The 23,336-nt window shown below is 35.4% G+C and overlaps 1 protein-coding gene across 7 annotated transcripts in view; it reads left to right on the top strand.

The window, feature by feature from the left end:
• EFCAB7 (EF-hand calcium binding domain 7) overlaps positions 1-22,263 on the top strand; it is a 48,642-nt gene extending 26,379 nt beyond the window's left edge. For all 7 annotated transcript variants that reach the window (XM_030913144.1, XM_010370701.2, XM_030913141.1 and 4 more), the window contains exons 8-14: positions 1,487-1,596; positions 5,409-5,566; positions 6,842-6,975; positions 11,281-11,429; positions 17,910-18,119; positions 20,597-20,704; positions 22,007-22,263. In XM_030913144.1, the coding sequence (XP_030769004.1) occupies positions 1,487-1,596; positions 5,409-5,566; positions 6,842-6,975; positions 11,281-11,429; positions 17,910-18,119; positions 20,597-20,704; positions 22,007-22,081 (944 nt within the window). In that variant the 3' untranslated portion in view covers positions 22,082-22,263. The remainder of the gene's footprint in view (positions 1-1,486; positions 1,597-5,408; positions 5,567-6,841; positions 6,976-11,280; positions 11,430-17,909; positions 18,120-20,596; positions 20,705-22,006) is intronic.
• The last annotated feature ends 1,073 nt before the right edge of the window (positions 22,264-23,336 follow it).

Genomic DNA, 23,336 nt, shown 5'->3' with positions numbered 1-23,336 from the left:
TATCCTGCTTGGGGTTCTCTGAGCTTCTTGGATTTGTGGCTTGTTGCCTTTCATTATTTTTAGAAAATCCTCTGCCTTATTTCTTCAAATATTTCTTCTGCCCTCTTTCTTCTTCTTCCACTTGTGTGGTACCTGACATCTCTTCCTTTGCTCCACCACAGGTCAGCCAGTGTTTGCATCTCATCTCTCCTGGGAAAGATCTGTCTTTCCTTGGATTTTAAGCTTATAGTTGCCCTGTAACCCCAGCTCTGATGGGATCAAGAAAAGTTATGATGTTGTAGTTCATTAATTTTTTCTTATTGTTAGGAAAGGAGCAATATTCTCCCAACTCTCTGCTCCATTAGAGGGTTTTGAGTAGAAGGCAGGACATAATCTGACTTATGTTTTAACAAGAGTGGTTAGGTTACTGTATTGAAAGTAGATGGAAGGATATGCAGGTGAAAGCGAGGAATCCAGCTGGGACATTATTGTAGAATTCTAGAAGAGGACTGGGAATGCTTTGAACCAGGATGTAGGTGGGAGAGGAGGTAGTAGAGATTCTGAGTATATTTTGAAGGCAGAACCATAGAATTTCCTAAGGATTGGTCTTGGTATGTGAGAGAAGAAAAGAGTTAAAGAAGATTCCAATATTTTTGACCTGAGCAACTGGAAAGAATGAGTTACCATTAACTGAGATGGACAGCGTTTTAAAAAGAGATTAGGGAAGTTCAGTTTTGGAAATAGAAATCCAGGTAGAAATGTTAAATACACAGTTAGTTATATGGGTCTAACATTCAGAGGAAGGACCCTAAAGATATAAATTTTGGGGTTGTCAGCACATAGATGTCTGACATCTCTTCCTCCTGTGCTCAACCACAAGTAAGCCAGTGCTTAAATCCTATTTATTTCTGAAAAGTCTGTTTTTTCTTGGATTTCAAGCTAATTGGTTGCCCTGCAACCTCAGCTTTTGATGAGTTCAAGAAAAGTTATAATTTTTAGAAAGTAAGTATATAGAAAATGTTTCTCACTAGGTTGCTGTATCTAGGTTTGTGCCTTATTGCAAAAGCTATCATGTTTGCATATAAAAATGGAATATGGGCTGGGTGCGGTGGCTCACGCCTATAATCCCAACACTTTGGGAAGCCCAGGAAGGTGGATCATGAGGTCAGGAGATCGAGACCATCCTGGCCAACATGGTGAAACCCCATCTCTACTAAAAATACAAAAATTAGCTGGGTGTGGTGGCACACGCCTGTAGTCCCAGCTACTCGGGAGGCTGAAGCAGGAGAATCGCTTGAACTCTGGAGGTGGAAGTTGCAGTGAGCCGAGCACACCACTGCACTCCAGCCTGGGTGACCAAGTGAGACTCTGTCTTGAAAAAAAAAAATGGAATATGTATTTCTAAAGAAAATATCCAAGAAGAAACTAGTAACTTCTTTTTTATATAGGAAAGAATAGATAGTGATTGCTTATTTTAAGGTGTTTGGGCTTTTTTTTTTGTTTGTAGGAAAACCATCCCCTTGGTTATCCGTTGATACTGCCTTGTATATTCTTAAGGAAAATGAGAGTCAAGCAAATCTACAGCTTGTGTGTTTTACCGAACTACGAAATAGAGAAGTATACATATTTATTTTCTAATGTTTAATTTTAAAATATAGTATGAACTATAGTTTGGGGAAAGTATGTTTCTATATTTTATTTTTTAAGCTTTTATATACCTTCCAATTAAGGTATAAACAGCACTTAAACACTATAGATATTATGTTTTTAATTTAATCACATCAAATTAAATTAAATTAGTTAAAGTAAATATTTAATTTAATTATAAAGAATTTTTTCTTGTTTGCTGTGATTTCTTAAGAATTAAGGATAGGAGCTGGGCATGGTGGCGTGCACCTGAAGTCCCTGCTACTTGGGAAACTGAAGCAGGAAGATTACTTGAGCCCAGGAGTTCAAAGCTGTATTATTCTATGATTGTGCCTGTGAATAGCCACTGCACTTCAGCCTGGGCAACATAACGAGACCCTGTCTCTAAAAAAAAAATTAAAGAGTTGAGGGCCGGGCGCGGTGGCTCAAGCCTGTAATCCCAGCACTTTGGGAGGCCGAGACGGGCGGATCACGAGGTCAGAAGATCGAGACCATCCTGGCTAATACAGTGAAACCCCATCTCTACTAAAAAAATACAAAAAACTAGCCGGGCAAGGTGGTGGGTGCCTGTAGTCCCAGCTACCCGGGAGGCTGAGGCAGGAGAATGGTGTAAACCCGGGAGGCGGAGCTTGCAGTGAGCTGAGATCCGGCCACTGCACTCCAGCCTGGGCGACAGAGCGAGACTCCATCTCAAAAAAAAAAAAAAAAAAAAAAGAGTTGAGGATTGGTTGGCAGTCTTGAGTCTTGGCTTATACCTTTTAAGTTGTATAATATTGTACCTTACTTTCATCTTTTCTAAATGCCCTGATGCCTCACATGTGAACATTTGATATACTCAATAAAAAAGGTTGATGCCAGTACATTTTTTTCCCTAAATGCAAGCAATTCAAGACTTTGGAAAAGCTGCTGTAGATGTTTGTCTTACTTATATTACCACTGCAAAACAGAAAAACTTTAAGATTACTATCAGGCTTGACTTATTTTATAGGGTTCAAAAATAGATTGATATGAAGAAATGCTTTTAAATGTTTTTATATGTTGCCCATGGGGTTGTTCTGATCTTTTCTAATTATGTATTTACTCAGAGGCCAAATATGTGAGGCTGATACATAAATGTGGCTATTTATTTTATGAGGACTACAAAATACATCTGCTACACAACAACAGAAATAATACTATTCAAGGGCTTACTGCAATATCATATTTAATCTTTATATAGGCTCAATGACAGACATTTCCCTGATAGAATGTCATATAAAAGTTTTTATTGTAGGCTTCCTAACAGACAAGAATAGGCAAGAAACAAATAAAATTGGCTGAAGTTAATGTTTTGAATAAACTCTTCTTCAGAACTGACTACAAAGTAAGCATTGTCTAAAACAATATCTGTTTCCCCTTTGTTTTGGGTAAAAGTACTTTATGGGATTGCATGTATGAAAAAATTAGTATATAGCAAAACTATAATAAAGTTTGCATGAGTTTCTATTTACCTCTTTATAGGCTTCTGTTTATCTGTAATATGTTATATTTAAAAAGGATTTTTTATTTGTATTTATACTTTCACAATTATTTTCTTATAGATGAGTTTTGTGCCCATGAAAAAACTTTACATTTGCCATCCACAGTGGCAATGCAAAGTTATATGTGGGCATAAGGAAGGATCATGGCATAATATATATTAGGAAGCCGTAAGATCTGGTTTTTCACTCATGAGTCCACATCTGGCCAATTTCAAAGGTTATGCTTTTCAAAGGATGGATTTGGTAAGCATTTAGTCTTTTTTGTTTTATTTAGACGGAGTCTCGCTCTGTCGCCAGGCTAGAGTGCAGTGGTGCAATCTTGGCTCACTGCAACCTCTGCCTCCCAGGTTCAAGCGATTCTCCTGTCTCAGCCTCCCAAGTAGCTGGGACTACAGGCACGTGCCACCATGCCCAGCTAATTTTTGTATTTTTAGTAAAGACGGGATTTCACCCTGTCGGTTGGCCAGGATGGTCTCAATCTCCTGACCTCATGATCCGCCTGCCTTGGCCTCCCAAAGTGCTGGGATTAGAGGCTTGAGCCACCATGCCTGGCCAACGTTTAGTCTTAAAAATGACTTTCAGTTATATTGGATTTCTTCTTGTATCAAAATAGGACATAAGAAGATTATGATTTCTCTGAGTTGGCAGGGCAGAAATAGAACTAAACTCAGAATTTAGATGAGCAGCTTTATTTTGTATATGAGTCTTCAGAATGACCTAAAATATACCTAAGTTGTTTTTTGTTTGTTCATTTATTTATTTAGAGATGGGGTCTCACTCTGTCACCCAGGCTGGAGTGCAGTGATACAGTTCCCTGTAACTTTGAACTCCTGGGTGAAAATGATCTTCCTGCCTTCGCATCTCAAGTAGCTAGGACTACAGATGCATTATTGTTATTATAGTTGTTATTATTTTTAGAGATAGGATCTCGCTATGTTGTCCAGGCTGGTCTCCAATTCCTAGCTTCAAGCAATCTTTCCACCTTGGCTTCCCAAAGTGCTGGGATGATAGGTATGAGCCACCGTGTCTAGCCTTATTACCTGGGTTTTAAAAGGAATTTTTGGACATAATACCTGAAAGGATTCTCTTGGGTTACTCTGTGCTGAAGGGCACTTAGCTATTACACACAACTAAGAATTCCTTAGATTTAATATATTTAACGGAGACAGCTGCTAGCTTTTATAGGAAACCTTTGGGCTCCAAAAAGCTCTTAGGAAGTACATAGATAACATTTGCTTTCTTTCTTTTTTTTTTTTTTTTTGTTTTTGAGACAGAGTCGCGCGCTATCAAGTACAGTGGCACGATCTCGGCTCACTGCAACCTCCACCTCTGGGGTCAAGTGATTCTCCTGCCTCAGCCTCCAAAGTAGCTGGGATTATAGACGCCTACCACCATGCCCGGCTAATTTTTGTATTTTTAATAGAGGCGAGGTTTCACCATGTTGCCCAGGCTGGTCTCAAACTCCTGACATCAAATGATCCACCCACCTCAGCCTCCCAAAGTGCTGGGATTACAGGTGTGAACCACCATGCCCAGCCTGCTTTCTTTTATAGAACTGGAGAATAAAATGTTTTCCTATACAGATATTCTGGTACTCATGATAAATATCCAACATTTGATAGGAAACAGAATTTCATATAAAGCTGATTTATTTGGGATTCTGCATCTTTTTTTATAGTCCATATTACATTTAAAAAAGTAAAATTCCAGTGCTTTCATCCACATAATTGAACTCTTACAAATGTGGTTAATTTATACAATAGTGAACCATTTCAAAATATATTTAATTTTTATTTTATGTCATTGAAATCTGATTTAGAAATCATATATTTATATTTGAATCAAATTAGGAAACCATAATCTATAATATTATTACTTTTTTTTAAAGGAGCTCAGTGTTCGCATTAAAAAATTACCCTATGATTTATCTTTGCTTTCTGTTGAGGGTATTTGCATCACAGATATTTTTGAAGATTATTGGGGAAGATTTAGAAGATATATAACTTACCTGTTACGGTTTTAGGCATTTGTTTCAAAAATATATAAAGGACTCCTATATCTAGTGATCTCATAATGGGATTACCATTAATAAAAAGAATTTGAAACCTGTAAAAAGATTGATAGAACTATAATAGATTTTGTAAATATTGATTTAAAAATTATTTCTAATGTGTTCCTTTCAGAAGAAATATTAAAAGCTTTAAATTAAAAGATGAAAAGATTAAGACTGATGATTGTTTTGTTTCATTGTTTTGAGAAAAGGTGTTTGGATGGACTGGTGAACTAGGACCTGGAATTTACTGGTTAATTCCTTCCACAACTGGCTGTAGGCTGAGGAAAAAAATAAAACCAGTAACAGATGAAGCCCAACTTGTATACAGAGATGAAACAGGGAAATTATTCCTTACAAAGGAATTTAAGTAAGTTTTGTTTATTAATGTTAGAATTATAACATCTAGGCTGGATAGATATTAATAGCCTGTGTTACTCCCTTTCCTTTGGCCAGCTCCCACCCCCGTCCTCAGATTCTAATTCATCAATTCAACTCTTGTGACAAGCTGTATGAACTTGGAGGATGTTCTGCTGAGTTAAATAAGCCAGGCACAGAAGGATAAATACTGTATGATCTCACTTATATGTGGGAACTTTATTATTACTATTTTTAATAGAGACAGAGTTTTGCTCTGTTACCCAGGCTGGAGTACACTGGCACAATCATAGCTCACTGTAGCCTCAGACTCTGGGGCTCAGGTGATCCTCCCACCTCAGCCTCCTGAGTAGCAGTAGCTGGGATTACAGGTGCTTGCCAGCATACCTGGCTAATTTTTTTTAAAGAGATGGGAGTCTTGCTATTATGTTGCCCAGGGGGGTCTCAAACTCCTGGCCTCAAGCAAGCATCCTGCCTCAGCCTTTCAAAGTGCTGGTATTGTAGGTGTGAGCCACCACACCCAGCCTTATATGTGTGATCTTACAAAGTCAAACCCATAGAAACAGAGAATAGAAGAGTGGTTATAGCAGCTGGAAGTGGTGGGGGGGCTGGGGACAGGTTGGTGAAAGGATACAAAATTTGTTTGATAAGAGGAATAAGTTCAGGAGATCTGCTGACAATATGGTGATTGTAGTTATATATTGTATCCTTGACAATTGCTAAGAGAATAGATATTAAATGTTCCCACTAGAAAAAAGGATGATAAATATGTGAGATAATGGATATGTTAATTAGCTTGATTTAGTCATTCCACAATGTGTACATATATCAAAAAATCACATTGTACACCATAAATACGTATATCAAAACAAAACAACTCATCCTCTAAGCATCTGAAAATGTTCTTCTATTTGCAGATCTGGGATTGTCATTTACTTCTGGGTTCCACACATTTGGCAAGTCAACTTCAGTCAGACATCTACCAATTTCTCCCTATAGGTAGAGAGGAAGAAGAAAGTAGATTGGAGAAAGGAAAAAAGAAGGGAACTAATACTATTCATTGAGTTCTTACTATGCATTGAGATACTGCGGTTGCTCTAGAAGCTTTTTTATCTCATGTAATACTCAGCCAAAACTGTATTTGGATACATTAACTTTAGTTTAAAGAAATTGTGTAACATTCCTTTTGAATGTTATCCTCATAGAACCCTTCTTCAGTGTAGTTGCCTTAGTGACAAGAAATAACTAGCTATTTTTATAATTTTAGGTCTACTTTATCAGATATATTTGAAGTAATTGATTTAGATGGAAATGGTCTTCTTAGCCTTGAAGAATATAATTTTTTCGAATTAAGAACAAGTGGTGAGAAATGTGATGAAGATGCTTGGGCTGTCTGCAGAGGTAAGCACTTTTCTTAACAGATGTATAAAAAATATATATATACAGCACATTTTCATCTCTAAGAAATAAGAAGTCAAACTTCTCCGTGAAATATTATTATAGCGTTTAGGACAGTTTGAAAATAGTAGCATTGTTTGTAAATGCTAACATTTATTTTTCTTAAATTGGTAGTTGGTATAATACTCAAGTTAAAAGAAAGTGTGAATTACTTAATCATAATTTCAGTTTTGAGCCTCTACTCTTTGTGGTTTAGAAGACAAAAAACTTGTCCTTGCGCTTGATACCACTGGGCCTGAGTGGTCAAGAGTCACAAACTGTGACCAGGAGAGGGCAGCAAAAAGCCAAAAAGCTAGAGTTTTACTTACAAATTAAAGTTTCCAGGAAGTTGTTTATATTATACATGTTAAAAATTCTTAAATGCTTTTAGTATTTGAGTTGAATTTAAAAAGTCCATCTACGGAAATATTGAAGCCAAAATGCCAAGGTGGACAAAGAAAATCACTGAGAATGAGGCGAAGTCAGTTATCACTTAGAAGGAGTCTGAGAAGACGTACTTGCATATTTAAGCCAAAGACTGCAAGGTCAGAGGGAAAGCCAAAAAGCCATAGCCAACTATAGATCACAGAACAAGAGGTATGAGGAGACCAGAATGCAGTCAGGAGAGATTAACTCATGTATGCTTTCACTGGGATAGTAATGTGTGGATCTTAAAATGGTCTAAGCTTGGCAAAGTGAGCCAGGTTGGGAGTCTGTTTACCTAGACAACAAGTAGGGTAGAAGTATATTATTTATATAAAGGAATCTTTCAGTATTTCTCTTTTAGCTGAAAGTTAATATAATAACAATACATGTATATTGATTTAAAATATTAAACTTTGATTAATAAAATTCATAATATACATAAGAGTATTATCTAAAGGAAGATGTAATTATCTTGTAACTTTAATGATATAATCTTTTAATGGCACTAGAGAACATTCTATAAGAGTGAATTTGTGGCTTTCTGATGGTAAAGTTGGTGATAAGTAAAATTCTAATTTAAAAATTTAGTTAAATTGGCAGAGTTGACGATTAACATTTTTTGAGAGCTTACCATCTACCATGTACCAGCTGCTGCTGTATGCACTTCTACACGCCAACTCTATGAAGTAGTACTTTATTATTCTCACTTTATAAATCAGGAAATAGAATTAGAGGTTAAGTAACTTGACCAAGGCTACACAGCAAGAAAGTTTCACAAATAGTCAGGCTCCAGAACTTTGAACTCCATGCTATCGAAAAGTCTCCAAGGGTTATTGACTTAGAAAATGATTTGGAGGAATGTTTACTTTACAAACAATAATACTGCAAAGAAATGACAGCTTTTAAAGTTTTAATGTTTCCCCTGAATAATAAGAAAATGTACTGTTTATCTGTAAGATTATTTTAATAAACTTTTTTTACACTTAAAGATGCTTTTGGGCCGGGCGCGGTGGCTCAAGCCTGTAATCCCAGCACTTTGGGAGGCCGAGACGGGCGGATCATGAGGTCAGGAGATCGAGACCATCCTGGCTAATATGGTGAAACCCCGTCTCTACTAAAAAAAAATACAAAAAACTAGCCGGGCGAGGTGGCGGCACCTGTAGTCCCAGCTACTCCGGCGGCTGAGGCAGGAGAATGGCGTGAACCCGGGAGGCGGAGCTTGCAGTGAGCTGAGATCTGGCCACTGCACTCCAGCCTGGGCGGCAGAGCGAGACTCCGTCTCAAAAAAAAAAAAAAAAAAAAAAAAAAAGGATGCTTTTATTTTACTTTGTTTATTAATAAACTTTATTTTTAGAGCAATTTTAGGTTTACAGAAAAACATAGGCTGGGTGCTGTGTCTCATGCTTATAATTCTAGCACTCTGGTAGGCGAAGGTGGGAGGATTACTTGAGGCCAGGATTTCAAGACCAGCCTAGACAACAAAACAAATTGTCTCTTAAAAAAAAAACAAAAAACATTGGCCTGTAATCCCAGGATTTTTTGAGTCTGGGGTGGGTGGATCACTTGAGGTCAGTAGTTCAAGACCAGCTTGGCCAACATGGTGAAACCCCACCTGTATTAAAAATACAAAAATTATCCAAGTGTGGTGGCAGGTATCTGTAATCCCAGCTACTTGGGAGGCTGAGGCAGGAGAATCACTTGAGCTTGGGAGGTGGAGGTTGTAGTGAGCCAATACCATGCCACTGCACTCCAGCCTGGGTGACAGAGTGAGACTCTGTCTCAAAAAAAAAAGAAAAGAAATATATCCATATGTTCCTCCTCACCCTCACCCACAAGTTTTCCCTATTATTCACATCTTGCATTTGTATGGTACCTTTGTTACGACTGATGAGTGAATATTGATACATAATCATTAACTAAAGTTCATAGTTTACATTAGGTTCACGCTTTTTGTTCATTTAAGATAGAGTTGCTCTGTTAGCCAGGATGGAGTGCAGTGGTACGATCTCGACTCACTGCAACCCCTGCCTCTGGGCTCAAGTGATCCTCTCACCTTAGCCTCCTGAGTAGCTAGGACTACAGGTGTGTGCCACCACACCCGGCTAATTTTTGTATTTTTTTGTTGAGATGAGTTTCACCATGTTGCCCAGGCTGGTCTCAAACCCCTGGAGGGTTCACTCTTGTCTTGTACAGGTCTATGGATTTTGACAAATATATAACGTCATGTATCCACCATTACAATATCATACACAAAGGACTATCCTTTCTCCATTGAATTGCCTTTGCTCCTTTGTCAAATATCAGTTGAATATATTTGTGTCAGTCTATTTCTGGGCTCTCTATTCTGTTCCATTGATGTATTCATCATTCTTCACCATTACCACACTATCTTGATTATTGTAGCTTTATAGTAAGTCTTGGAGTCAAGTGTTAATAAATCTTTAAAAAATTAATGAGGATTGAGAATTTTAAGTTTTAAAAGGTAGATTAGTTCTTGATAGTCTCTATAGTACAGTATCTAGATACCTTTTTTAATGTATTTGTATTATATATCAAATAATTTTTTTCATCTTGCTTTTCTACATAGTAGCTCTAACCTCGATTTTTGTGGTTACTGTTTCTCTTCATGATTGAATTTAATCTGCATTTATTTTTTTCCCCTTGAAAAACATGAATAACTTTCAACTCTAAACTTTTTTTTTTTTTTGAGACAGAGTCTTGCTCTGTCATCTAGGCTGTAGTATAGTGGCACAGTCTCGGCTTACTGCAACCTCTTGCCCTCCAGGCTCAAGTGATTCTCTGCCTTAGCCTCCCGAGTAGCTGGGACTACAGGTGTGTGCCAGCACGCTGGGCTAATTTAATTTTTTGTATTTTTAGTAGAGACGGGGTTTTGCCATGTTGGCCAGGCTGGTCTTGAACTCCTGAGCTCAGGCGATCCGCCTGCCTCGGCCTCCCAAAGTGCTGGAATTATAGGCATTGAGTCACTGCGCCCGGCTTCTAAATGTTTTAAGCTATTAAATCAGTCAGCCAGTTTTAGACAGTTATGTCTCTGCTGCTTTTCTCACAATAATGCATACAAAAGAGATGCTATCTTAAATAAGAGTACCCATTTCCCTTGGGTATATTATAGATGAGAGTTGGGAAATAAAATCTTCCCTGTTGTAGGATAGCTAATAAAATATCCATAATAAATAACTACTTATTATCCATCTTATAGACAAATTCAGGAATTATGCATGTCTAGATACTTCTAGGTAAATTTAGTTTTGTTCATAAATAGTGTTAAAATGGGCATAGACTTACCTGGGAAAATGTGGTTGATTCATGGATTCCAAACTGCTCCCCATCATCTATCTGTCTTTCAAGACTCAGGGACAATTTAGCTAAAATTAGAGGAATCAGGCATATAGTAATCTCCTTAAATATGACACTATTTATATCTTTCTTTCTGAAACTCTAGTAGTTTGGGGAGTATTATATCAAATTCATCCATTTTCTGCTGACTTTAAGTGGCAAATACATATGAAGCATTTTATATAATAATGTATGCTCTAAATAGGCAGGCAGATTGGAATTTATCCAGAAATATTACAGTTTCCTCTAATTTTAGAATATATTTGCACTATTTATAATTTCAGGATTTGTTGAAAAACGAAATTGTGTACTATGACGTATCTATGCTGAGTTATGTTTTGAGCCATTTTTATTCCACTTTTATACTGCTCATAGATTCATAGGCCTCTTTTAAAATAAATATCTATGAATAATAATATATCATAGACATTTTATTAAAGTTACGAATTTTTAAATTATGTAAGAAAAAACTTTTGGTTGTTTAAACAGAGAATTTTGATACAAAGAGGAATGAACTAACAAGACAAGGATTTATGGATTTGAATCTAATGGAAGCTAATGATCGAGAAGGAGACCCTTGTGACCTTTGGGTAACTCTACACTCTATGGGCTACAATAAAGCTCTGGAGTTGACAGAGGTAAAGTATTCTTAAAGTTTTGCCAGTGGGTTTAGTGTACATAATATTTTACCTTGTGAACATTTTCCTGACATATAACTTTTGAATTGGGCACCCACATCTTTGAACTTTAGTATATAAATGAATCCTGGGTGCAACAACATATTTCTGTTAGTTTATACAAGTTCTTGTTCTCACCTGAAATTTAGTTACTGCCAACATTAAAATAATTCAAAGACAAAAGAGTTTAAACACATAATATGCAAGAAAAAAATTGGTATAAAAAAATTAAAATTGGAAAAGGCAATTTGAGTTACTAAAGTCTCATTTATATAGAGAAACGATTTGTCTTAACAGTATAAAGGCTCTCTTAGAATAAGGAGAATGTATCTGTATTACACCTTGGATTTCTGACCTTTTATAAAGGGTACTTTTGGGGTTAATATTTGTAAAATACTTGGAACAGTGGCTGGCTCATGCAAAGCACTGTGTATGTATCAGCTATCATCATCATTATTATCATTAACATGATAGGTATAGAAGTTGAATAGGACTCATAATAAATCATAGGGGTAATACAAATTTAAAAATTAGGCCTTCCTTAAATTATATATATATATATATATATGTATTTCTTTCATGCAACAAATATTTATTGAACATATTTTTTTTTGTAATTTGAGACAAGGTCTTACTCTGTCACCCTAGCTGGAGTATAGTGGCACAATCATAGCTCACTGCAGTGTCGACCTCCTGGGCTCAAGTGAGCCTCCTGCCTCAGCCTTCTGAGTAGTTAGGACTACAGGTGCATGCCCCCATGCCCAGCTAATTTTTTAACTTTTTTTTTTTGTAGAGATGGGGATCTCACTGTTTTACCCAGGCTAATTTCTATATTTATATGTCAGATTTAAAATATAGAATTTAAGAGTTTCCGTTTCAGGCAACAAGTTAGATAACAATACATTTGTTTATACTCTTAAAATTAAAAATAGTGTTTGTCCTTTTTCTGTACTTGAATCAACTTAGGAGAGCAATACTAACTTTGACAAATTTTGTTTTAGATACATTTAGACTTTGGTTTAATTCCTAGTTTTGACATCATTCAAAACCTTCATTAACCTGTTTTCTGAGAGGTTCTCTATTGTTTCCCCACTTTTAGAAATAGGAGGTGAATAGTTACAGTAACTATTTATATCCTACTTTAGCCTAACAATCAATGACTCCCACATTTTAACCATGTGTAAAATCAGTATCTAATCTATGAACAATATTGATGGTGCTACCCATGTTGTTGCTTAATAGGGAAATTAGTTAAGAGCAATTTAACACTTTTTACTGCAGTTACTGATGTCATTTACCTTTGAAACTATAAGCAAGAAGGATTTCTGAGCTAACAATTTCATTTAAATTTTATTTATTTATTGAGTAGGTAATATATTTGTATCATTTAAATTCAAAAGGTAAAAAAAAAATACAGTATACATTGGAAAGTATCAATAGATGATGATCAGACTGCCACTCAGGAACTGAAATAAAAAGACAAAACTGAATTGATTGCTTACTATAAAGGAGAGCTATGCTGGTCAGGCACAGTCTCTCCACTAAGAGCAGAATGCTCACTTATATAGGGTTTGGGGGAGGCATGGAATTCAAGGATTGCCTGGCTTTTAGAGGCGTAAATGAGTTAGTAGTATCTGCGGAAGCATGGTTACTTGGATGAGACTGTTGATTGGTTGGCACTCAGCAGTGTATTTACGCATGTGAATCCATCTCTGATTGCCTGACTTTCAAAAGTGGGGAGCTGATACTGGTTACCTAACATAAGTGTGTTAATTGAAGTAGAGCTGTTCCTGATCAGTTGAACAGATTTAAAACCTTTTTTCTTACTAAATTTCTTTATTGTTTCTCATTAAATTCTTATTACTTATTTCTTTATTTTTCCATATTAAATTCTCTAATTTAGGCTGTAGAATTACAGATTACACATTCACTGTATCAGCCTATGACGATCCTCTGTTAAAGAGCAATGTAACATCTTTATAAGGGCATTGCCTCTTTATCACTGTAACTGAATAGTTGCTCTTTTACTGAATTTGATAGGTAAAACTTACATGTTTAGTTTTGCCCTTTTTTTTTCTTTTCTGTTTTCCTTTTTAAAATAGAATTTCATGATACTAATTTCTTTCTAGATTCAGAACTGGGAGAATTTACTTTCTTTTTTAGAGTTTAAGCACTACATAACTTTCTATTTCCCTTTTGTATGGGATAACAGGTAGTTGAGAGCTAAATATTGTGCTAAATTTAAGTAGCATCCCATAATCTAGGTTTTATTATTACAGTCTTCCCCATCTTCCTTATCACATATATTGTTAATAGTTTTACAATGAATAATTTAGTTAATAGTTTTCTTGCTTGTTGTTTGCTTCCTATATTAAGTTAGTAGGATAAAGAAAATAAGTAAATAAAAGACCAAGCCCATGAAAAGAAAAAATAATAAAACTATAGGGCAACTCTTTTAGAGGTGATAAAATTTTAATTTAAAAATTTTAGAATGTACAAAAATCACTAGTATTCCTATATACCCACAATAGTCAAGTTGAGAGCCAAATCACAAAAGAACTCCCATTCACAATTGCCACAAAAAGAATAAAACACCAAGCGGCTGGGTGCGGTGGCTCAAGCCTGTAATCCCAGCACTTTGGGAGGCCGAGACGGGCGGATCACGAGGTCAGGAGATCGAGACCATCCTGGCGAACATGGTGAAACCCCGTCTCTACTAAAAAATACAAAAAACTAGCCAGGCGAGGTGGTGGGCACCTGTAGTCTCAGCTACTCGGGAGGCTGAGGCAGGAGAATGGCGTAAACCCGGGAGGCGGAGCTTGCAGTGAGCTGAGATCCAGCCACTGCACTCCAGCCTGGGCGAAAGAGCTAGACTCCGTCTCAAAAAAAAAAAAAAAAAAAAAAAGAATAAAACACCTAGGAGTACAGTGAACAAGGGGGGCCAGCAATCTCTACAAGGAGAACTACAAACTACTGCTCAAAGAAATCAGAGATGACACAAACAAATGGACAAATGTTCGATGCTCATGGATAGGAAGAATCAGTATCATTAAAATGGCCATACTGCCCAAAGCAATTTATAGATTCGATGATATTCCCACGAAACTACCATTGGCATTCTTTACAGAACTAGAAAAAACTATTTTAAAATTCATATGGAACCAAAAAAGAGCCTGAATAGCCAAGGCAATCCTAAGCAAAAAGAACAAAGCTGGAGGCATCACACTACCTAATTTCAAACTATACTACAGGGCTACAGTAACCAAAACAGCATGGTACTGGTACAAGAACAAACATATAGATCAATGGAACAGAATAGAGCATTCAGAAATAAGACTGCACACCTACACCAGTTTGATCTTTGACAAACCTGACAAAAACAAACAATGGGGAAAGGATTCTCTGTTCAATAAATGGTGCTGAGATAACTGGCTAGCCATATGCAGAAGATAGAAACTGGACCCTTTTCTTACACCGTATACAAAAGTTAACTCAAGATGGATTAAAGACTGAAATGTAAAACCCAAAAAAAAACTCTGGGAGACAACCTAGGCAATACCATTTAAGACATAGCCATGGGGAAAGATTTCATGGTGAAGATGCCATAAACAATTGCAACGAAAGCAAAAATTGATAAATGGGATCTAATTAAAGAGCTGTGCAGCGAAAGAAACTATCAACAGAGTAAATAGACAACCTACAGAATGGGAGAAAATTTTTGCAAACTATACATCTGACAAAGGTCTAATATCCAATATCTATAAAGAACTTCAACAAATTTACAAGAAAAAAAATTCCATTAAAAAGTGGGCAAATGAACAGACACTTCAAACGAAGATATACATGCAGCCAACAATCATGAAAAAAAGTTCGACATCACTGATCATTAGAGAAATGCAAATCAAAACCACAATGAAATACCATTTCACATCAGTCCGAATGGCTATTATTAAAAAGTCAAAAAACAAAAGGTGCTGGTGAGATTATGGAGAAAAAGGAATGCTTATACACTGTTGGTGTGAGTGTACATGAGTTCAACCATTGTGGAAGACAGTGTGGTGATTCCTCAAAGACCTAAAGACAAATACCATTCAACCCAGCAATCCTATTACTGAATATACACCTAAAGGAATGTAAATTGTTTTATAAAGACACATACACATGTATGTTCATTGCAGCACTATTCACAATAGCAAAGACATGAAATTAACCTAAATGCCCATCAGTGGAAAACAGGATAAAGAAAATGTGGTAAATATACACCATGAGATACTATGCAGCCATAAAAAAGAATGAGGTCATGTCCTTTGCAGGGACATGGATGGAGCTGGAAGCCATTATTCTTAGCAAACTAACGCAGGAACTGAAAACCAAATGTAACATGTTCTCATTTATAAGTGGGAGCTAAATGATGAGAACACATGGACACATAGAGGGGAACAACACACACTAGGGCCTATCAGAGGGTGAAGAGTACGAGGAGGGAGAGGATCAGGAAAAATAACGAATGGGTACTAGGCTTAATACCTGGGTGATGAAATAATCTGTACAACAAACTCCTATGACACATGTTTACTGTGTAACAAATCTGCACATGTACCCCTGAACTTAAAAGTGTAAAAAAAAAAAAAAAAAAGAAAAAAATTAGAGAATATGTTTTAACATGGACCTTTTAAGATGTTTTACTTTCAGTGAATATTCAAATATTGATCCTCTTTGCTTGAATAAAACTGATAGCCATGACTTAAAAAATGGCAGAATATTACCAGAATTTACTAGTACTGAACAAATAAATTAAACCTTTAAAAATGTCATACTCATAATTATTGTAAATAATCTTTAAAAATTTTTACAGAGGTGATGTGTATGAAAAATAAACCCAGGTCTTCGTTTTAGTGCAATGATTTTTCATTCTACTATTTCTCTTAAAAAGGCAAATTTATTATTGCCAAAGGTTGAAGTGATTAAAATATTTTTAAAAACAAAAATTTCTGTTTATGGTTTACTAAAATTAACTTCAGACTTCTTTCTTTTATTTCCTTAAAAGATGACCACCAATTTGTGAATTTATTCAGTTATTCAACAAATACTTACTGAATACCTACTATGTGATAACTGCAGGAAAGAGGCACTGAGGATACAAAGAGGAATAAAATAGTCAAAGGTCCTGCCCTTATGAAATTTATATTACACAAAGGAGAATGATTAATTAATTAAAATTATATCGGCCAGGCGCAGTGGCTCACGCCTGTAATCCCAGCACTTTGGGAGGCCGAGGCAGGTGGATCACCTGAGGTCAGGAGTTCAAGACCAGCCTGGCCAACATGCTGAAACCTAGTCTCTACTAAAAATACAAAAATTAGCTGGATGTGGTGGCGGGCACCTGTAATCTCAGCTACTCGGGAGGCTGAGGCAGGAGAATCACTTGAACCCGGGAGGTAGAAGTTGCAGTGAGCCAGGACCACACCACTGCACTGCAGCCTGGGCGACAAGAACAAAACTCCATCTCAAAAAAAAAAAAAAATATTTCAAAGGTGTTCTGAAACAACTCAAAGGCTGAAGTAGAGAACAGAAAACAGTGGGGGAGTGAGGGAGATTGAGGTGGCCAGAGCAGATCCCTCTGCAGAGGTGGCACTTAAGCTTTAACCTGAAGCGGGAGGACAAGGTACCCATGTGAAAATGCATGAGGATAATCTTCCAAGTGGAGAGAACACTATGTATGAAGGGCTTCATTTGCTCTAGGATCTGTAAGATCAGGATAGCTGATGCATAGAGACACAGGAGACCAGGTTGGATGGAGAGGCAAAGGCTCTTTACCACATTGGCTTTTTACCACATTATAGGCTGTGGTAAAAAGACTAAGGTAGATATTAGAAAAATTTCATTCCGAATGCAGAAAATATTTTTAGGTCTCATATTTTAAAGGTGTTTTTAAATTAAACATTTAGTCAGTGCTCTGTGTCCATGCAGTAAGCTTCGATTGTAAATGTAATAATTTCTTTAGAACCCTTTGATGAATTCTTTCTGTAGCCCTCACCTTAGAAAAGATAATTAAATAACATGGTATTTGTTAGCATTGAACCAAATGGAGAGATGGTATTATGGCTTAAAGAAGGTAATGTATTACTGATTTGCTAGAGGTTATTCTTTTCTCTTCTATGAACATTATCAGTTCATAGAGTTTATATGTTTAATATAAACATATAAGTTTATATTAAATAGCAGTTTAATATGCTATTTAATAGCAGTTTAATATGCTATTAAAAAGTCAGAATTTCATGCTTGCTTATTACTCAATTCATAGTACTAAAATTTTCCTCTAAAAGTATATTAGAAGGACAAGCTGGAAGGTGTAGCATATCTTCTTATATGGTAACATACTAATAATTTATTTAAAATTCTGTCAAAAGGCTAAAACAAGATTTTTTTTTTTCCTATCAGGCATGTCCATTTGTCATTGATATCTATGCAGAAAAATGCAAGCCAAAAATTAAAGCTGTCCATATGGAGGCATGCAGTGGACAACTTGAGAAGGCCATTTGTAAATCTGTTCTTAGCAACGGTGATGCCAAAGTAATGGATGGCTATGAAAATATAATCGTGCATACTTACAGTTGTGACACCTGGATAACGTCAGTTATTGAAAACAAGGTATCAATTATGAGGTAGTTTTCCTCATTTTGCTATAAAGCTTACTAATATATTTCATCTTGTTCCTTACTCTATTCCTACGTGGTAATTAAGTATCCCATCACATTTATAATGTTTCTAATGTATAATTATTTTTTCTCCTCAGGTTTCTAACTCAAACTGGGAGTGATAATTTTTATATGGTTTTTAAAGGTTTCTAATTTTTTTCTCTTAAAATATTAGGAAAATTAAACATTTGGATATCAATGCGAATAGAGCACAATCTGGATACAAAGTATTTTATTTAGTTTGTTTCTAAACATTTTTACATATACATCGCTATTTAAATAATAGATATCATGTTTTAAAGAAATATTATAAACAAAAAATTTCAACCCAGCTTTTTACACTAACATTGCAGAGATCCTATAGATCATCATTATTTAATCTAACTAAATGTATTCTATTGTCCAAGACCTACTTTCATCAAGCTGATTATTTCTACCTTTGGCTCTCTTCCCTGCTGTTAATACTATTGATATTACAGGTCAAGAGAATAAGAGCATAAATTCTTAGTCAGAAATATCCAGTTCTCTAGAAATTATAAATTTTCATGAAACTTTATATAAGATGGCTAGGTGCTCAGTACTGTTGACTTATTTCTTTTAGGTCCTAGGTGAGCCATATTTTTATGCCTGCCATAAATTTCTTAAAATACTTAAAATTTGGCGGCATTTTTAGTCAACCTGAGAATATATTATGTAACTATTTTAGTCACAGTAGGAGCCACCAGAAAATGTAAAACTTGATCTCTGTGTTCAAGGAGTTTATGCGCTATAATTGGAAAGACAAAATTAATACTCTCTAAAGACATCAGAGAATAATTAAACGTTACATAATGTAATACTGTTTGTGTGTGTGATAGGAGTTTCATTCTGTTTCTCTTGTAGTTGTTAATTTGAACCAGAGAAGTTGGGGAAGCATTTGTTATGAGGGGGAAGGGAACTGTGATACGGGATTCGAGCATTGAAGGAGACTAGGATTTAGATATGCAGACAGATAGCCTTTAGAAGCAGGGGAAACAGTGTAAGGAGAAATAAGGGGAAGGGTATATATGAAGTATAAAGGAAAGAGTGAGAATATCTGCTTTGCAGAAATGGACAGCTTTATGTGAAGAAGGATTAGGAGGTAAATAACATACAGAATGGATCTAAATTATATGTTATCTTGAAAACGAGATAGAGGAGTTTAGACTTGATTAACTAAGCTTGGGTCCCTACCTAGTAGATTACAGTTTTCAAATGGACCAATCATGCCTCAGAGGGTGATTCCCAAAATCCATCATGGTTCCCTTTCTGCCCTCTATATTTTATTAGGGTTAAAAAGGTGAAGGGAGTCACTACCTTACCCCAACTCCTCTGTTCTGCTATCAACTGTTAGTTCTCAATTCTCTGCCTCTGTTTTCCTCAAGGAAAATTCAACTCTCTTCACCAAAATGTGATAATAATGCTAACATTTTAGACCTTATTGTGTGTCAGGCTTTTACATATATGAGAGCATTTACTTCTCACAACAACCCTATGAGATAAGTGCTATTCTCATTTTACAAACAGGAAACTGAAGCACAGAGCAGTTAAATAACTGGCAAATGATTACACAGCTAAGTAGTAGAAGAGTTGAGAAATAAATTCAGATAGTCTAACATTATACTACCCCCTTAGTAGTCATTAGGGTATGATCGCAGATTCTTAGTAGGGGAATAGTTTGATTCCTGCATATTTCCCATTTATCAGCGTCATTCTGCTGTCCCTTGTTCCCTGTCCATCCTAGAGGCCATTGTCTATTATCTCAGTTGTCACTTCTTCCATAAAGTCTTCCTTGAAACCCCAGTCCGAGCTAATGTTCATCTTCTGTGTTTCTATAGATCCTTCTAAATACCTCTATTACAAGACTCAGCAGTGTTCTGTAATTGTCATTTTATTTGTCTGTCTCCCCTAGAGTGTGAGCAGGAGTCAGTAATTCTATCTTTTATCTCAGTGCACCTAGACTCTAAAACAATGCCCGATACAAAGTTGATAATAAATATATTTATATATTGTGAATGAAGGAGTAAAAAGATGTTTTGACACATTAGTTGGAAGGTAGTATTAAAATGAATGGCAGTTGAAAAAACTAGAGATAACAAAAGAAACAGACTATTGCTATCCTAAGTCAAGGATGAAACAATGTGACCCTAGTATCCATAATACCCTGGGAATGAAGATTAAAAGGTGAGTAAATTTAAGTCACATTTAAAAGAAAAAGTTTATATAAATGGTGACAAATTGGAAAGAAATGAGAAAAAGTAACAGAAACAAAGTTGAAAGAAGCAGCCAAATTGTATAAATTTGTAGTGCACTATATGATGTTAAAACAGAATTTCAGGGTTTATTCTGAGGCTTATATTTGTCTGTAATTAAAGAAAGGACTAGCAACTTATGAAACCCTTTTTTTTATAGTCAGATGAGAAAGTGATTATTCACATCAACAATGAGCTAAGTAAAAACTGTGTAAACAACAGAGGACTCAACATATTTGCGGTAGAAGTGGGACCCAAATCTACAATGGTAATGTATTATTTTCTAATTAAAGCCTTTTGTTTTATGTCTTTGAAAAAAATTTGCTATTAATGCTATGAGTAAACATGTAGATATAAAATGGAGTGGAAAATTATTTTAAGTATGATATTTGTATCAGTATCATTCTATACTCAGAGACAGGAGACTTTGGTTCTAATCCAGTTCTGTCAGTTTGTTTGAGTGACTATGGGAAGTTCATTCACTTCTGTGTTCCAGTCTCTTTAAATGTAAAATTAAGATAATATCACTAGGCTGGATGCAGTGGCTCACGCCTGTAATCCCAGCACTTTGGGAGGCCGAGGCAAGTGGATCACCTGAGGTCAGGAGTTCGTGACCAGCCTGGCCAACATGGTGAAACCCTGTCTCTACAAAAATACAAAAATTAGCCAGGCATAGTGGCAGACGCCTGTAATCCCAGCTACTCAGGAGGCTGAGGCAGGAGAATCGCTTGAACCTGGGAGGTGGAGGTTGCAGTGAGCCGAGATCATGCCATTGCACTCCAGCCTGGGCGACAAGGGTAAGACTCCATCTCAAAAAAAAAAAAAAAAAAAAGATAATATGACTAGTTTTATGTACTTCACAAAGTTAATGTAAAGATAAAAATAAAATGATGTATATGAAAGTAGTTTTTTACATTATATAGAAATGTAAAGTATTAATAGTAATAAGAATTTTGATAACCCAAAATGCTTTTTATCTGCATTATTAAGATTTTCTAAAGTATCCTGAGAAGGAAAATGCCTCAAGTTTTAGATAAGTAAGTAAGTCAAGAGCTAGAAAACAGCTATAGTTCCGGTGTTAGCAGAACTCTGCGTTTCTGATTTAGCCAGGAGTTCAAAGGCAGGGACAGATCAATAGAGCTACCTACTGGGCAAGTGAAGGGAGAAAGGAAAAAGCTTCCTATTCTTACCCTTTCTATCTCCATACTGTCCATAAAATCCTAAAATATTCCAGAACGGGATAAAGAGATCATCTTTTCTGTTTCTCCAATTAAGATTTTAGAAAATGCTCTAGACTTAGCAGGGAAAGGATATTTTCTCCTCTTTCTACCACTCTACCCACATTCACACATGCCAACTGACAGCTACTATATTAGGGTAGAATTTAGACTGGATTATCCTGTTAGACCTCAGATCATAGATTGCTAGTCTCTGCTAAGGACAAATATTGTAGAATTTTATCTGTACAGGGATATTCTTATACAAGGCCTAGAAATGTTGTCCTATTTAAAAATTAGCCAAAAATAACAATATATAAAAAGAGAGTAAAAGCTTCTATTTTTATATGCAGGTTTGTCAACATGTAATGCCTCTGAATGAACGACAAGAATGGATATATTATTGTATATATTCTCTTATTTCTTAAATAATTATACTTAGAACTTACCAAACTAAGAATTATTTCAGATTTAATCTGTTATTTATTAAACAACTAAATGCTACTTAATTTAACTGATGTACCTAAATAATAATCTATTCAATTTATATGCATTTTCATTTTATGTCAATGCTATGTACCTTATTATTAAAATATACGTAATGCTTTCATTGTGTAGTGTTCTTATTTAGTAGGAAATCTAAGCACATTTTATTTTTGAATAGTTAAGTCAAAATAAAATTACAGGTAAGATTTTTTAAAGTAATATTCAACACATTAGGCAAAATCCTCTATACTTTAGGTTTTTGTACTCTTAAAAACAAAACAAAACAGAAAAAAAACTGGCCAGGTGTGGTGGCTTATGCCTGTAATACCAGCACTTTATGAGGCTGAGGCAGGAGGATTACTTGAGTCCAAGAGTTTGAGTCTGCAGTGAGCTATTGTCATACCACTGCACTCAAGCATGTCTCTAAAAAAGATAAATAAATAAAAGGTAAATACAAAGTAGCCATTTAGTTTTCCTATCACACAAAAGAAATTAAAGCAAAATTTGGAAAAATTTATTTTTATGTAAAGAAGCCAAAATCTAATGACAATAGTAGGAATATTTTGTTCTAATAGTAAACTTTTATGAATTTATTTGTGAATTGCTTTTAATTAAATATATTATGAAATAATAGGAATTAAATTTATATTACATTTAATAAAGAAGTACAGGGTATGAACAATTATATTAAACAATTCATAACTGTATGACAATATCAGTAACAGAATACGTGCCAGTAAATTTCAGCTTTTGAAATATCAGTACCATTATGGCAGTATATTATTTTTGTACCCAGTACATGTTAGCACATAGTTTAAATGTCATTTGGGTTTTTAACCCTTGATTTAGCTATCCGTAAAATGGATTATCATCTAGCAGTTTGAATTCTTCAGATGATGTGTCTTTAAAAGTAATGAAATGTGAAAACATTTTATTAATTGCTAAATGCCTTGTAAGTCCAATAAATGTGATCATATATTCTATTTCACAACATATTGAGTTACAAGAAATTAATTACCTGGCTGTGATACTAAAAGCATACAATGAAATTGTTATCTGTATCCCAAATTGTAAAGGAGTTTTTATAATAGGATGATAGGTGACATATAGTGGTATACTGGATCATAAAAACTCAAGAAAAGGTATAATGAGCATTTAAGACTTACCTTCTACCACTGTCATCACTTAGACGTATCA

Source organism: Rhinopithecus roxellana, chromosome 12 (assembly GCF_007565055.1).
Source record: "Rhinopithecus roxellana isolate Shanxi Qingling chromosome 12, ASM756505v1, whole genome shotgun sequence".
Taxonomy (NCBI): domain Eukaryota; kingdom Metazoa; phylum Chordata; class Mammalia; order Primates; family Cercopithecidae; genus Rhinopithecus; species Rhinopithecus roxellana.
This window is presented reverse-complemented; position numbering and strand designations above follow the sequence as displayed.